Source organism: Zonotrichia albicollis, chromosome Z (genome assembly GCF_047830755.1).
Source record: "Zonotrichia albicollis isolate bZonAlb1 chromosome Z, bZonAlb1.hap1, whole genome shotgun sequence".
NCBI classification, from domain to species: Eukaryota; Metazoa; Chordata; class Aves; order Passeriformes; family Passerellidae; genus Zonotrichia; species Zonotrichia albicollis.
In genome coordinates, this window is record NC_133860.1 from 24,817,778 (window position 1) to 24,834,854 (window position 17,077).

The 17,077-nt window shown below is 40.4% G+C and overlaps 1 protein-coding gene across 5 annotated transcripts in view; it reads left to right on the forward strand.

Moving 5' to 3' along the window:
* The first annotated feature begins 1,598 nt into the window (after positions 1-1,598).
* The window catches only part of LOC141726996 (uncharacterized), a 67,107-nt gene continuing 51,628 nt past the window's right edge, over positions 1,599-17,077 (forward strand). For 4 of the 5 annotated variants that reach the window (XR_012577970.1, XR_012577971.1, XR_012577969.1 and 1 more), the window contains exon 1: positions 1,602-2,600. Coding sequence is in view for 1 of the 5 variants with exons in the window: in XM_074532184.1 (XP_074388285.1) it covers positions 1,996-2,600 (605 nt within the window). In the remaining 4 variants the exon portion in view is untranslated. Of the gene's footprint in view, positions 2,601-17,077 lie in introns of all 5 variants that reach the window. The other variant, XM_074532184.1, reaches the window with a different exon arrangement.

The following is a 17,077-nucleotide window of genomic DNA, read 5'->3' on the forward strand; positions in this document are numbered from 1 at the left end:
GCTAGCAATTGTTTTAAAAGTATACACTATGAATACTTTTTCTAGCTTGTTTGGCTTCATTTGTGATACATTTCAATACTCTGTCTGCAGTAGTTATAACTTTGGATAGTAATACTATAAACATCCCAGGAGATTTATTAATCTTAAATATCACAAGCAATGGTCAGATCCAATTAAATACATTAAATGGAAACCTGGCAAGTTACGAAATTCCTTTAAAGTACAGTCTTAATTGCACTGTGCATTCCATCATTTTTAAGTGTGCAACATGAATACTTCTGTCAAGCTATAAAATGAGAACTTCAGAACAAATCCCAGCCTCTTGGCACCTTTTGAGCCATGACTACATGTAAAACAGGAGCAATGCAATAAGAATTGTCTTCAATAAGTATGCATTTTACAACAAAGTTCCTCTGGATTAACCTCTAAGGAATCAAGAAAAAACATCCTTTCTGACCATTTTGTGGTATCAGCAAGGAAATAAGCTTCACAACAAGCAGATTCAATCGTATCTTGAATTATTGGACACTTGGGAGCCCTGAGACTCTCTCACTTGACAAGAAAGCAGATAAAGCATCGAAGTAGTGGGTTTCTATGTTGGATTGGATCTTTGAGATTACTTTAAGCTTGTTTGCACATAGACTTGTGCAGACCTCTGCCTCCATATGTCAAAGGAAGTATCTTCTTTTGTCTACTTGCTAGCCCTTACCACCTAGATCTCATTTTCACCTGTCCCAACAGTGAGATCACCACATCAAGGAAACTGACTGAGTACCTAAGATCTAAATTCAACCCACTTTCCATTTTTTCTGCATGCATTAGTCAGCAAACTAGTCAGCCTCAGTCTTCCAGCAAAGTTATTTCTGAAAACTAGCTCCTGAACTCAGATTTGCAGTACAAGACAGACTCATCATTTCAGATCTACAGCACAGAACAGAAATATAAATAAGAATCCAACACATCAGTACTCAAAAAAAAAATAAGTTCAGTTAAAATTTTGGAATTAAACTGCTGTTTTCTGAAAGCTATACATTTCTTTTCGATGTTTCTAATGTGAGAATCCCTGCAAACACCGAAAAGGAGTGCCCCAAATCAAAAAGGAAACAAAACACCTGATTCCTATTAAGTGACAGATCACAGAGATTTGTGATATTAAAAACGCCTGTGGTCTTGTAAGAAGACTTTCAATTCCATGCCAAATATTTTTTCTTTACTAAGTAGCTTAAAAATTCTAATTCGTGCCAGTGATATATATATATTTTTACTCCAATCTATAAGAACACTCATTGCAAGCATACAGCAGGCAATGTGACAACAGCCTACAGTAAAACCTACCAACCTGGCAATGACAGCACCTCTGTGTTTGCAATCCATAAGTCAACCGCAGAACTGCTCATGGCTTTACCATAGCTGAAGAGCTCTGGGACCCCCCCTTCACATAGCAGTTCTCAGTAATATGGCACATTTAAAAATATGTACGAAGCATAAGAGATTGATACAGAAAGCGATTGATTGATATTTTGATAGTAATGCCTGAAATTAATACATGAGTTTTAAAGGAACAGAATGAGGAGTGAAGGCTTACAAAAAAAAAAAAAAAAAAAAAAAAACACCGAACAAAAATACAAACAAAAAGGCCACTCCCATGGACTACTGGGAACCATACGCTACTCTAAACAGCTGGAAGTCGAAACTAACAAAACGTCAGCACTTGAATGCTTCCATGACTGCCACGGTTGAACAGCCAGAGGTGAAGAAATGACAGTGCCAGCGGCCAGCGCCAAAGTCCGGAGGGGCTCTGCCTCTCCGCATTCAGCCATGTTCCTACCACCGGCATGCCGCCGGGCCCTTTAAGCCAGACCTGAAGACGGGCGGGAGGCACCGGCCCCGGGACGGCCCCGTTCGCTGCCCGCAGGAGGCTCGTGCTGGCTGCGCCGGGCGTCGCGGGAAACTTTGGCGGCGGGGAGCGCGCCGTCCCTCGGCTTTGCACAGGACATGAAGTCCCGGCGGGGAGAGCGGAGGCTCCGCCGCATCAACCCTCTCAGGCGGCGGCGGCAGTGCTCAGCAGGGGACAGGGAGGACCGGATGGGGCAACCTCCGCCTCCCAGAGCGGCAGCCGCTGCAGTCTGCAGCCAACAAGGAAACAGCAGCTCTTGGCATCCGCAAGGCCGCGGCCCCCGGCGACGCGAAGCGGCCTCCGGGCGTCCTGGAACCCTCCCCGAGGCATCCGCGGGAGGCGCCGCGGCTCTTGCAGCGCGCAGGGGAGCGGCGCCGCCGCCGCATGTGTGCCCACGCAGAGGCAGCGCCGAGCGCGGCCGGGCGAGTGTCCGGCCAAGGCGCGGCACCGGCACCGCCGCGGAGGTCGGGAAAATCACCGCAACTCAAAGTACTCTTTGCTTCTCCCCTCCCCGCAGCCCTCGTGCCCGAGCGAATGCGGCGCAGGTGGAACTCACGGGAGGAAGGCGCCACACCGCTGACTCCCAACCGCTGCCAGCAGCGCCACCGACACCGGGGTCTGCCGCCGCGACCCCCCCTTCCTGCCCCGCCCCGGGACCGCCCCGCCCCGGCGCGGGGGATGCGGCGGCGCTCACGTCTGCCCGGTAAGGGCTGCGCCGGGCTAGACCGCTGGGAGGCGCCCGCTGTGCCCTGATCCGCGCCGGGTCGGGCTGGGCGCGGGGCCCAGTGGGTCTGTGGTCACAGGAGAGACGCTGGGGTTTGCACGGGAAGGCCTGAAGTCCTCAGGGTGTTCGGTGTTCTCAGTAATGGGGCTGGGGTCACAGGGGAGGGTCTGGAGTCCGCACGAAACGGGTTCGGTGTCCACTTGGAGGGGTCCTTGAGAGCCCGCAGGGAGGGAAAAAAAGCGCCCCGTGCCCTTCTGACTGCCCTCGGGCAGGAACGGGCTGGTGTGCGCTCAGTCCCGGCGGATGAAGGCCCTTAGTGCCGGGAGAGGAAGGCACTAAGGCATCCCGGCGGATGAAGGCCACTTAGTGCCTTAGTGTGGTTGCGGGGTTGCAAGCGGTGGTCAGCGAATTGAGGGGAAGGCTCTCCAGGCTTCTCTGCGGGGTGTAGGGGCGGGTGGCAACACCAGCTCGGGACAGCGGGGAGCCACGGCATGGTATCCTCCGAGGGATGGGTGCTGGGCATGGCACAAGGCAGATCCTGATAACAAAGGATCCAAGGCGAGGGTGCCGATTGTGGTTGTAAGCTTGTCGAGAGCTTCAGTGTGCTTTAATGAAACCGTGTTTTCAGTGAAATTCGTAACATAACATAGCGAGCTGAAGCTTGGGCATGTGTTACAATGAGCTGTATCTCAACCACACATAGTTGCTGCCTGGGAGCCCTATTCAATATCCCTTGCTGAGCAGGTTTGTGCAGGAGACCTTTGAGAGGCTTATCTGCATAGGTAAAATGGAAGAATTAGGGCCCAAATCTGTACTGTTTTTCAGGGGCATTGTGATGAAGTATTCATTTATCAATCAGGACTGTCCTAATGCTCCTTAAAAATATAAAAAAATATTATTTTTTTTATTATATCTGACACCCTCAGACTAAAAGAACGGCTTTTTTTTCTGAGTAGATCTGCCAACTTTGTTATGACAACAAATCTGGGTAATTGGATTTGTGATGGATGTTTCAGTATTTCTAAAAAGGGTGGATCTGTTATGAAGAAGGAGCATTTGCCTCATTCATATAAAATGGAAAATGCAACACAAATTAATTCTTTGAAAGTTTATTAATATTTTTAAAGTTAAAGTGCATCAGTAGAGTTCTGGCTTGGTCTTAATTGGTTCTTTTTCTTCAGAAGGTGGAAATCTGCTTCTGTGGGTCTATAGGACATAGCAAGCAATTAGTGATTAATGTCTCCCAAAGATGCTTTCAGTATTTGATGACAAGAAATATTAAGCTCTTTGAACAGAAATGGTGACTTACTGGTTTCAACTGATTTGTAGAGTCACACCACCATTTTTTGGTAGAGTTCTTTGTCACATCAAGCTGTCATCAAAGTTTGTGCCTTACATTATAGACTGGCTCATGAAAATGAACACTGTAGCTGCAAAGGCCTAGTCTAAGGATTCTAGGGCTTCCCTTAAAGACTTCCCTTACATTATTGATCTGGCTCATGAAAATGAACATTGTAGGTGCAAAGGCCTGATCTAAGGATTCGAGGACTTGCCCTGAACAAAGCACATGGTGCTTTGTGAAATAACAAATCAATAAACACCTGTTGCTGAGGCAAGAGCAACCCAAAGGCTTGCCCCCACCTTAAGCTCTATATGGCATTAATGAAGGGTGCAGCTTTGCAGTCTCTAACGAGGGGCTACATTCTGTTCTAGAAGTGTTTCCCATGCTAGCTGCTCTTACGTGAATTCTTTAGTTGGTGTAGATTAATATATTCTCAAAGTAATCTTTGCAAAGGAAAGCATGGACAAGAATTTGAAAGAGCTCAAAATAGTCATTAGCTTAGCATGGGAATGTTCCATGAATTAGAAGGTTTTCTTTTATGACAGAGCTAGGGGCCTATGAATTCAGTCCTTTTTCTAAGTGTGGAATATTTTGCTTACAGGTAGTAGTAAAGGGAATCAAAGAATTTGGGGGGAAAAAAAGAAAAAGAGAAAAGCGTTGAAAAGATATATTATTAACTCTTTGAAAAGAGACTGCGAAAGAGACTAGCTTTGAGGCCTACTAAGAGGCTTTAAAGTTTTCTTTCTGAATTTTAAAAGCTTTTTCTTCAAAATTAGAAAAATTTTAAATTTTTCTTAATTTATTATTTTCTTAATTTTAATTAATTAAAATTTCAGCTTTTTATGACTACCTTTGTATCAAAGTTGTTAACTTGAATAGAACCTATCAAATCTACTAGTTTTATTTATGGTTAACATAAGACAGTCTACCTTAGACTTCATGTTTAATGGCTCTCTATATCATTCTACTGAATTTTCTTCAATCTGCTCATACTGCTTTCATTAGTCCGAGAGCTGTTTTCATATCACTTCACAAAGGCAATAAAAATGAATACAATAAAATGTGATGCTTAATTTTTGTCTCTTTATGAAATCTGAGACTTGGCTTACAGTGTCCTGTTCTTTGAATTTGAAAATTTCTAATGTAGAAAAACAAAATAACTCTTTAACTTTATTCTGTGGCTTATGCTGTTACCTCCTAGTGTGAAGCACTGAAAAATAAAAAACGCAAGCCTCATATTCTGTAAAGTACTAGATTTCCTGTAAGACTGACTTCACTGAATTGAAAAGCTATTTCTCATCTTGCATGACTGGATATCTACTTTTATAATAGCTTTGCATGGGGAATGAAACTGTGGGGTTTTCTTTAGCATGCCAGTCTTTTCATCTGCATTAGGTACAAATTCAGCAAGGACTTGAATTTTCAAGATTAGGTACGTGCTAAAACAATTAATTTTAGACCTTTGACATAAAAATTACATAAAAAGATAAAATTGGTCTGTGGTTGTAATTTCATGGTAAAATATTCTGGCTTTCTTGTATACAGGAATATACTTAATATCCTAAGCTTTTGCATTGTGGCAAACTTATCTTGAAATTTTTCATTATCCATGCTTGAGCCATGCTACTGAACCATCACTACCTGCCATTTATAGATCTGTGAGAAAATGTTCTTTCAATTTGTGCAAAACCCTTTTGAGTCATACAGTCTTCTTACTTATACTTCCATAACAAAATGATGTTGTTCCTGGCAAGCAACAATAGTAAATATTAAATTATAAAGGTCAGTATCATATATCTTGATGAAGTATTTTAGACAGGTAAATTGATTCCAGGCTCTGAGCTCTTAGCTTTGAGCACAATTTACTCTATTTTTGCCACAGATACTTAATTTCCTTTTACCATGTTTTTTTGGATTTTGTTTTGTTTTGTTTTTAGGAAAAAAAAAAGATACAAACTTTCTCTTTATTCTCTTGCATATGTGAAAGTACAGACTGTGTCATACACTCGAGAGCTGCATGGAGATTTTACTTTGCAAATGGAGCAGCATGCTGGCAGCAAAAAGGATGAAAGCCTTTGAACAGCTCCTTTGATAATTGAAATCAGCCCATGATCTCCTTCAGGCTGCAGTTTTACTCATCGCTATTTCCTAGGTTTTTTTCTAGCACCAAGATAAATTTCAATGTAACAAAAGAGTCACAGTGGAAGAGATATGTATTATAAAGGTATGTAACACAGTTGTCGTTAAAGTACTTTACATACCTTCATATAAAGCAAAAATACACAAAACAAATACCTTTATATTGAAGGATTAATTTTTTCCAGGTGAATGAGGTGAATGGAAAAGTGCAATAAATCCAGTTATGCAAGCTTGCATCCTTAGCAAAACTTCAACTCTCGTGCAGTAAATGGTCTCTGCAGACTGCAGATGAGGTTTGGGTCACTTTTGGGTCACTGATGTTTATTTGATGCCTTTCCCATGTGTAAAGGATGTTCATCTCTACCTCTGGTAGGACAGTGCTTAATTAATAAAACAATAATTAATGTCAGTTAATTTGTCATTGAAGACAAATTATTCATAACAGCATCTTACCTAAAGTGATGCCATATTTTGCATACCACTGAAAATGGTTTCTAGTTGTTTCAGAACAGAAAATGTTTATTGTTGTATCTCTGTCTTCTATTTGTGTGCTGCTATCCTTTGAATCTCCATACAAGTGATCACTGGTGCCTCAATGCAGGTAATCCAGTTGTCATTAATTTGAATGTGATACCTCAACTGTCCTTGGGAAATTGTCTGTATTTCTGTTATGGCTTTTTCTGTGTTTTTAAATAATCTTACTCTTGCCCTTTTGTCTCTGGGATATCTACATAGGTATCTCTGAAGGGTTGGGATTTTTCCTGTACTTATCTTTTATTTGTTTGCTTGTTTGTTGTGAGAAAAAAAAAATCAGATGTCTGTGGTAATAACAAAAGACTTGCAAAAATGTTGAATTGAATTAGAACTTGCATTCCATCCTTAGATTGTCTCCTAAGAATTTGGAGTAGGAAAACAGTGGATTTCCATTCTTCATTCTTACCTAATTGTATTAAGCAGAGACTGAGACTACGGTCCTACTAAATTAGAATGGTGCAAGTTGATCAGTAGAACAAATATTTGTGCTTAGGCAGGCCTTTTGGATCTTATGGGAGCAAGTAGTGGGCGGGAAAAATGCATGTGGATGAATACTGCTACTATGCTATTTTTCTTACATTCAGAAGTTGATAGTGAAGTAGAGGTTCAGTAAAACACTTTGGTAGTATCTGTCTTCTGATCAAAGTATGGTATGTCTGAAGTTTCTATCTGCTCAAATGATGCTATTGTGATTTTATCCAGGTAGGAAGTCACTTGGAAAGTTGTTTAATGCAGAATATGGCTACCTATAGCACGTGGTTTTGACACAGACACTTTTCTCATGATCCCTCAGTTAAAGAAAAGAAGGAAAAGAAGGAAATAGGAAGGAAAAGAAGAAAAGTTAAGGGAAGGTTCCGGGAAGGGAAGGGATTCCTATGTCCCCTAGCCACTCCTTTCTTAATCCCCGATTGGCCCTTATCTTTGTACTGTCCCGAGACCAGGGTCAGCTCCTGCCACTTGTGAAGGAGAAACCTTGAATCTCCCCATAAGTATGCCTGGGGACTCAGAGCATCTCACCTCACAGCTGAATTAAACATCTGTGGATACCATGCAAAGGCCCTTTTTGCTACCTTACCCTGGGCTTTACTAGCAGTTATTCAGGCAGCAACAAATTACCATGACTGTAGTACAAATTAACTCATTATTAATTAACCTTTTTCACTTGAGAGTATATCAACGAGCAATACTAAAAAGTGTTCCATTTATTTCAATTTTAATTTTCAAACATCTCAGAGGATAGAAGAATACTGCTGTATTGTATATTGGGGTAGAACTGCAGCATGGGAGCCTAATATTATATATACTAGTAGTTATATACTTTTCTCTTTTTTGCAGTCACAGGATATAGCAAATGAGGCACTTAAGACAGCCTTTTTACACATTTTTAACCTCTGCTAGGACACAGTGAAAACCACATTCCATGTTTCTAAAAGCCAGCTGTCTGAATTTAATTACCAGGAAATAGAGACCCTGTGTTTACCTCTGATGTTTGTTATAGTAGGTTCCTGCTCTTGATCCAGGTGGAAGGGTTACTGTTACATTTGGCCTCTACTTCAGCAAATGGAGTTTAGCTGAAATTAGTGCTTGCTGATAGTGCAATCAACAGTAGTGATTTTCACTTAGTGAAAAATCTTCATTGGAAGTACAGTTCTGCTGGAAATACAGTACTCTGTCATACTCACAAACACGGAATGGTGTTCTTCTTTCATAAATTAATGCAGAACAGTGAGACACATTTGATGTTGTATAAAACAACTTAATGGAACAGGTATCTGACCCCTATACTTGAAATACGTTACCTCTCTGTGAGCTTCATAAACTGAATCACAAACACTCTCTTGCAGGTGTCTTATTTGTGTCTGCAGACTAAGAAAACAAAAATACAACCTAAGAAAATAATTGACTTTTCATCACATTTCATGCTGAAATACCTCACAAATTTTTGAAAAATATTTAGACATATTTAGAAAATTCAAAGGTTTTAGTATTTGCAAAGAAACCCTATGCTAATACTGGTACCACTACAGTGCTTGTACAAATCCTGGTTTTCCTTTCTCAGTTAAAACTGAGGGAAGAAGGTTACCTGATTTACAATGTGCCAAGTTTCCAACAGAAGCTGATAAAAAAGCTATATTCTGTTTCTACCTCTGTGAGTGCTCATAGCTTGTTTAAAGAGGTGGTTAGGCATGCTGCCTCAAATAAAAAGAAATTTTCCATAGCTACTTATGCCAGTGATGGATTTTATTTCTCAGATATTATAATATGCAATTATCAGCCCAGGAGACAGCAGTGCAGGAGCAACAGTGATGTCATTGTTCTCTCTGTTGCTGATGTGTGTTCCATGGGCTTCCTGTTGATGCAAGACAGAAGAGAACGTGAGGATGAGATTAAAATTGACACTGGCATAGTAATGTGATTATTGATGCTTTGGAAATTTATAGTGCAACTTAACAAAAAATCTGTTAACAGCAATTTAAAGGGCAACGTATTCTCAAATTTAATGACACAATCACAAAGTTATTTGCTTTGGAGTATATAAATACCTAGTAGTTCTTCTCATGTAGGATTTTTGTTCATTTGAGAGGTTAGGTAGCAGTTTAGTAATTAAATTACATAATTTGCTACATGGGACTTCCAGTTATGTAAAAATTTAATTAAGTTTTATTTCCTACTTGTCTAAGAGACTTTTGTCATGGGAATATGACTATAATAATTTAGAGATGTGTCTTCTGTTGCTAAAATTTCTTGGGCAATTGTGTCTCTGTTACACTGAGGGCACGCTTGTGAAAATCAAGTGCACATCAGACCCTCTTTATCTCTTTGATTGTGAGCTAAATTTAACCTTGTCATTGAAACTACCCTGGGAAGGTTGATATTGAAGAGCAAATTAATTGTTCAAATAGTTTTTCTCTTGGAGAGGCACAGGCCATGATGGCAACCAAGCCAGAGCTTGTGGCCAAAATGAGAAAGCTTGCCCTCAAGAGTGTTACAAATCTCCCCACTGAATGATCAAGCATCTTTCTTCCTTTTTGGAAACTGTCAGAGAGATTCGTACTGGTACATTCTTCCAAGCATCAGGCTTAACCACATGGCGTTAGGAACAGGTCGCTCAAAAGGGAAGAAGGGGAGAGAAGTAAAGGACATGAAACAGAGAATGAAAATAAAGTTTTGATAAACGGAATGGGAAGTAGGTAGGAGTGCTAACAGAACAGAGATGAAATGTAGAATTCTTTGTCAGCTGGTAGGCATGTCATGAATTTATTCTCAAGGTTATGAAGTTGGTGCTGTTTTGTTTTTCTCCACTCCATGCACATAAATGTGTAATACTGTAGTGCAGTGCAGAGCTGTGTGACCCCTGGTGGAGGCTGAGGAAAAGGTGTCACTGATACTCCTGGAAGATGTGGCCAGGGTGGTGAGCCTGCCTAGTCATGGGGGATAGGGGAAAACTGGATCATACCCTGGGGTTTGGACTTGCAGAACTGCTTCCAGAAGAGAAGAAAAATGTTCTAGGAAGATCACACATATTCTTATCTCTTTCTTTCCCTTTTCCCTCAATCTATTACAAAATAAATTGCCTAAAATAAGAAAGCATTCTAAAACTAATTTTTTTAAAGTGCATTGGATGTATGAAAGCTAGTTTTATATGGTTTAGATGCTGGATAGGATGATGTTGGCATGTTGAGAATCTTCCAGAATAACTGTTATTTCTTCTGTTGGACATAGAAAATCAGGTGGACAAGATTTTCCATGGAGAAGTTTCTGGTGCTCTGCATCTCATTGTGTATCTGTGTGTGTGTGTGTGTGTGTTATGTGAATAAACTGTACCAAAAGAAAAGCTAAAATCTAAAAAAAAAGCAATATAGTTGTCTCAGTCATGCCAGGGTTGAAGGCTTTTCTTAACAGCCTTCAACTATGAGTGCAGATGAGTGTAGCAAGCAAAATATACATTCAGAGACTGAATTGTATTCCTATGTGTAGGTGTGGCATAAAATCTAAAACTAGCTAGGAGGTGAACAAAATATGGCAATAGTAGATTTCACTGTCTCAAAAAAGATATGCTTTGTTAAAACACTTTGTAAATATCTATCTGCAGGCTTCCTAAATTGACATCAAAAGCTTCCTTTTTGGTCAAAAAATGTATGTAACTATCCTCCCTAATTATGCCCATGCGCCTAGCCAATAGTGCAATCATATATTGCTGAGGTTTTTTTGTTTTACATTACCCATCCAAGCTGTTTGGGGCAGAGGAAGTTTTTGCCATTACAACAGAGAAAAGGAAGAGGATTTTCTTTGTACAGAGAGTACAAACATTATTTGACATCTTTACTCTTTTTTAGCCTATTAAGTAATCTTTAAGCTTTCTTTTTCTTTTGATTGCAGTTCATGATATGTTAGAGATCTAACTGATAGATATCTAGAAAATTCAAAGGTTTTAGTATTTAGTATTTAGTATTTCATAGACTGTTAGAAATCTATTACTTTAAACAGAAAAAGAGGAACAAAATCTTATGCAGAAAAGACAGAAAATTACAGAAATGAGAGGTCAAATGGCTTTCTAAAGGTAATGCAGCTTCTAGCACTACTGGTAGGATCCATATTTCTTGAATCTTTTAAATCTCACAATAGTAGCTTTGTCCCAGGGCGTCTAACTTGCTGTTTTGCTATTTTTCTGAGATTTGTTATTTGCCTATTGAGTTCCATGCCAGGCAAATCTAGCATCTTCATTTTCTAGCCTTGTATTCCATCCTGTCCAAACTGATTCAGCCATCCCTTGAAATTAAAACTATGAAACTGCTAAATTAACCGTACAGTTACCCCCTCATTTTAATAATCATAATAATAGTAATCACAATAGTAATATTAACAATAAAAATAATAATAGGAAAGTACTGAGTTCTTCAAAAAATTGAAGTGCATTTAACTATTTACAGCTAGGAATAGATTAGATCATCAACTACTACTTCTGAAAAATATTCAAGGAGAATATAGTTGGACATGATGCATTATAGGTAGAAATGTGTTTTCATTACAAATAATGTGTTCTAACATCAGAAATAAGACTGATTGTTATCTTTTTATGACTTAGAATATTTAGAGAATATTATAGGACACTATTTGGCTAAGGCTCCAGCTACTTTCTCTTTCCCTGGGATGATGTAGCACCATACCTATTCCCATATCCATATTTAAACAAACCATTTTCTGAGAAAATAAGATGAACTATTACAGAAGAAGCAGAAAGCCCGTGCCGCCACAGCTGAACAAAAATATTTTAGCAGGAGGCCAGCACTACAAAACAAAAATTTCCCCAGAGGTTCTTGCTTTATTCACAGCTAGAATGACCTAAAAATAACATATTGCTATATAGAATCATAGCTATATTATTCCCCTTGCAGTGTTACCAACACTTTAAGCTAAATTAAAGAAGCCATTCTAAATTTAATTTTCAGAAGCCTATCTTTCCTCTTCTCTGACTTCTGCTTTATAATCTACTATTACTTTCTTCTGGTTAATTAAAGAAATACTATTTGATTCCCTATATGTCTGTCTTGATGATGACATATTGATCCACACTCTCTCCTGTAGTTCTATTTCATAAAGAAATTCACAAGGTTTTTCTAGGATCCAGGTAGAAACTCAGCAGTTTCCTAGTTTCTGAACAGTCAATAGAGAGAGTAGCATGGAGGTTAATTATAGTATAAACTAGGCTTTTCTGACAGGATATATTTTCTCCTATTTTGATTCATGGGATTCACTTACTTAAAAACACATCATAGTACACCCACTTGTTAAAGGTCAAAATTATTTCATAGTAAGTCAATGTTACGTAGATTTTTGTGTTAGGCAATTATTTTTAGCATCTTATTTACTGCTACAATGCTAGTGGTAGCTAAAAAGAAGGATGTGTATGTTAATTAATGTTCACTGGATTTTTTTTTTCAATGTAGCCTCTTGTTTCTGATTTGCATTGTATAATGCTCATGAGACAGTGCCAAGAACCTTATGTGTATCAGCAGCATCTTCTGGAACATCAGTGGCCATATTCAGTTGCTGTACAGTGTATGTGGAATAATCATCCTCTGCTAGGAAATTATAAAACTATGTCATTTGATTGCAATTACATCCTCACTCATGCTAAGGTGCTGGCTTTAAACAGTTCTTATCAACACATCTAACTAATAATTTTTGTTGGGTTTTTTTTCAGGAGATGAGTTGAGAATAAGTGAGAGCTCAGGTCTCTGCAGGACACACAGTTTTGTAATGGTTTTTGCTTATGTGCATTTACTTCCTCTATAAAACTTTCTGAGAGAGTAAACAAGACTTTCTGAGAGAGTAAACAAGAGGAAGAATATAAACTTTTCCTCAAGACAACAAAAAAATCCTCATCATTTCCTGTAAAAAAGTAAACCATACTTCCACAGAAGAAACAGATACACTTTTGGCCAAGACTGATGGTGAAGGTGTAGAACATTCTTGTTACAGGAAGTCATTGGTTGGAGACAAGGACAACACAAACTCTTAGAGATCCATGCCACAACAGCGATGGTTTGTTATGGAAGATTCCTTATATAGGGGGTTTGAAACTCCAGGGTTTAAACAGCTAATTGATTGGGGTGTCTCTCCACCCAGATCTCTGGCCAGTGGTGCTTCTGCATCTAGGCTTGAGCAGGGTTGGCTGAGGGTCCCTGTATAGGTTTAAATCCAACCTATCCGGGGACTTGTTTATCTGTTTTCTGGAATGAACCAGTCTAGCTGAATTGGATTTGTGTTATGGCTAGATTTACCTTGTCCAGCTACGGACCAGCTGTAGCTGTCTCAGTACTTTTCTCAGTTTCTGTACAGGTTGCCTAACATAAGAAAATGCTTGAATTTGGAGGATATAGTGCAGCTATAGCTGTTTGGGTACTATGGACTTTGTCAAAGTACTATGGCCTATAGTATATCAGCTCTCTTTTCTGATATACTATCAACTCTCTATTACTTCAAATTATTTTCATTCCTATTTAAAATGTTCCAAAGTGCTTTTGTTTGGATAGGGGGCAGAAACATTACACTTCCCCCCAAAGTCAGCTATGCTTCTTGCACCAGAAGAGTGAGGCATCTACTGGAAGAAGAAAACCCCTACACTGCAATAACTGCTAATGTCAATGTTTAAATAATCATCTCTCAGCATGTACATTAATTCCTCATGGACATAAATGAGGTATATAACCCCATTTCATGCTAATGTTTCACATTTGTTCTTTATTTGGTCTTCTTTCCAATTCAGACTGCTGCAATTTGGGGGGAGAGAGGGGGAGGAAAGAGTGAAGGTGAGAATGGCACACTAATTTCTTATGAAAAGTATGTCTAGCATGATTAACTCTATCAAAACTCAGCCTATTACAAGGCTGAAACATGAGCTGAGCCCCTGAATGGCTGAGATGCCATTGAGCTTGACATTTCTAGAGCTGTCTGGAGCTGGGATTAATCTCTGAATTGACAGTTTTGTGGGTTAAAGGAGAGGAAGAGCAGGTAAAAAGAAATGGAAGTGGTGGTTTGTACTCAGTTTCAGCAAATCAAATTGATCAACTTTTTCTTCAAGTGCTAAATTTGCAGAAATTTCCTAGAACAAGCTCATTGCATTGATGTATGTGGAAAGGAGGGCAGTATTGAATGACTTTTCAGAAGCAGACTTGAAGTCATGTGAAATTATCTCTAACAACTCCACTCTAGTTAATATTAATCCATTACTCTGTGTTACTACTCCAGATAGAGCTGTAGCTTTTCTTGCCTGAAATGAGAATCCAGTATCACCTTCACCATACCCCTGCTGTTTATTAACTTACTGCACTTCAAGTGTTTCCATGGCTTTTTGGGAAATGAAAAGGGATTTTAGGGCTTTGGGATGATTGGCTGAAGGATCAGGATCATAGGTAGTGTTTTCTTTGTGCCTTTCAAAAACAGCAAAGAATATTGAAAGGAATGAGCAGAGTCAATAGATTAACATGCTACTCCAAGGCTGGTGTCACTGACAGAATTTGGGGCTTTTTTGATCATAGGATGATCTATACAATGCCAGGTTGGCTGACACCTGATGAGATGCACCTTTCTCAGAGGGGAAAAAGGGGTTTTTCACAGGAGTTAGAAGGACTTATCAACAGAACTTTAAACTACTCTGGAATGGAGAACGGAAAAAGAGCAGACTTGCCACTCATAAGTAATGGGGAGGGACATGTAAGTTTGAGGGACAATGTGTTAGTGAGATCCTTCAGTCTTCTCCATGGAGCATTGGCTGCAATGAGATGCACTTGACCAACACATGCAGCATGAGTCCCTGAGATACCTCAGTGCTATCCCTGGTGGAATGAGTCCTCTGACAGAAGTCTGTTGTGGGGTGGTTATAGGCTGTTCATGAGGGATAGGCAGGGCAGAATAGGCAGTGAAGGTCATGGTGGCAGGGTGACATTGTGTATAATGGAGGGGCTAGAATGTGTGGAAATCACATTTGGCAATGGTCCAGTTGAGAGCCTCTGGATAAGTATTAAGGGACAAGCAAGTAGTGCAGAATTCCTCATGGGAGTATGCTATGGACCACTGAGACAGGTTGACAGCACGGATAAATTATATTCTAAGGAACTAAGAGACACCTAATTCAGCCACCCTTGATCATATGGGACAGTCTATCTTGCCAGATATTAACCACATTATTAGTATAGGAATTATTGCCATATTATTAGTATTGGAATGTCCTGGGTTGACTACATAATGCTTTTATCCCCAATAATCTCATTCTGTTTATGTTGAATAATAAGTTTTGTACCTTTAAGAGTGTTCCAGAGAGTGAAGGGGGGGAGAGAAGAAGCGTGCAGTTTGTTTTCAGACACTGCACTCACTCCTCCACATTCCTGCTCCTGGACTGTGTTGTCTGTGGACAGACAGCGGGACAGAGCTCTTCTTTTGCTTTTTAGTTAGGTTTTAGCTAGCTGACACAAGGAAGCTCCCTGCACCATTTTTTCCCCTTTTTCTCTTGAAACTGCTCTGGACTGAACACCCAGGTGAGCACCAGCAGCTGCAGCTGTGGCCCACTGGGCTGGGCCTGGCCTGTGACAATTCCAGCACCTGAGGGACTGATCAGAGACTGAGTGAGCTGCTGCTTGAACCCGGGGTTTTTCTTAGTTTGTCATCTCTTTTAGAGTGGCAAGGGGTCTCATTGTTTTGATATTGTTTTGGTTTTATTGTTTAATAAGCAGTTTTTTCCACCTTTCTCCAAGGAGGTATTTTTTTCCCTCCCGGACCAGTTGGGGGGAGGGGCCGATTGGATCTGCTTTTCCCACTGGGGCTCCTTTGGGGGATTCTTCCCCAAAGTTGCTCTGAACCTGGACAAATACATGAATTGGTGCCCAACGCGCGGCTGGAAAAGGTGGAAAAAAGCCCTATTAATTGTGTGTTTGTTGTTGTTAAAGCAGTTAGTAGCCATGCTGCTTGGACCCTTGATGTCTCTGGTTGTGAAAGCCTCCGTGTGGCTCTGGGCTTTTTGAGGTTTCAGTACTTTTCTGGTCACTAGGATTATTGTCCTTAACAAGTAATTTTTACGGTAGAGGGGTACGGATTGGAATAGCTGTTGTGCTGGCCTTGGTGATAATGATTCACAAAGCGTTCACAAAGATACTGGCGTCTGTTTACGATATGTATGGTTTATGGTTTCTTCATCCTACCCTGCATCCGAATTCCAGTAGTACATTTTGGGAATTTATTAGTAATTACACTCAGTCTGCTAGAGGAGGAGCCAAGAATGAGACTTTCCAGCCTTCCCTTTCCCTCTTCTCCTTTGGATCAGTTATGTCACTTTTTGAGAATGTTCAGTTTCCACTGAATGCTAAAGAGACCATCTTTCTGGTATTTATTCTGGTAACCTTCCTCTATATGGTCTGCAGCTTCTCTACAATGAGAGCTGAGATATTCAGAGGAGCTGGTGAGACCCCTGACCTAGAAGCAGAGGCAGGCGCAAAAAATCCTGAGTGGTGTGGAGAGTGGGAAAATATAGGCCAAACCCTGAAGGAATTTTCTGATCCTGTAGACTGGGATTTTCCACGGGAAGAAATTCAGAATGCAGCAGAAGTGGGGAAATACCTAAAAGAGAAGTGTCATGATGATTCTAAGGAGAAAAGGCTAATTGCAATAAGCTGGGCCCTGGCCTATGCTTATCGCACTTTGTTAGATAGTGTAGGGCAGCAGACAAAGGCAGGGGGGCAGGGAGATAAATCAGCTATCCCAGTCACTCAAGCTGTAGCCAACAGTCCAGGCTCGAAGCCAGAAGCCAGACCAGACAGTGAGCGTAAGCCAGCATCTAAACCCATGGCTGCTGCTACCAGTACTAGAAGCGGGAAACACACGGAGAAAACTGATCAACCAGTGGATGATGATGATGATGATGGTGAAGGAACCTTGATGCCTCCTG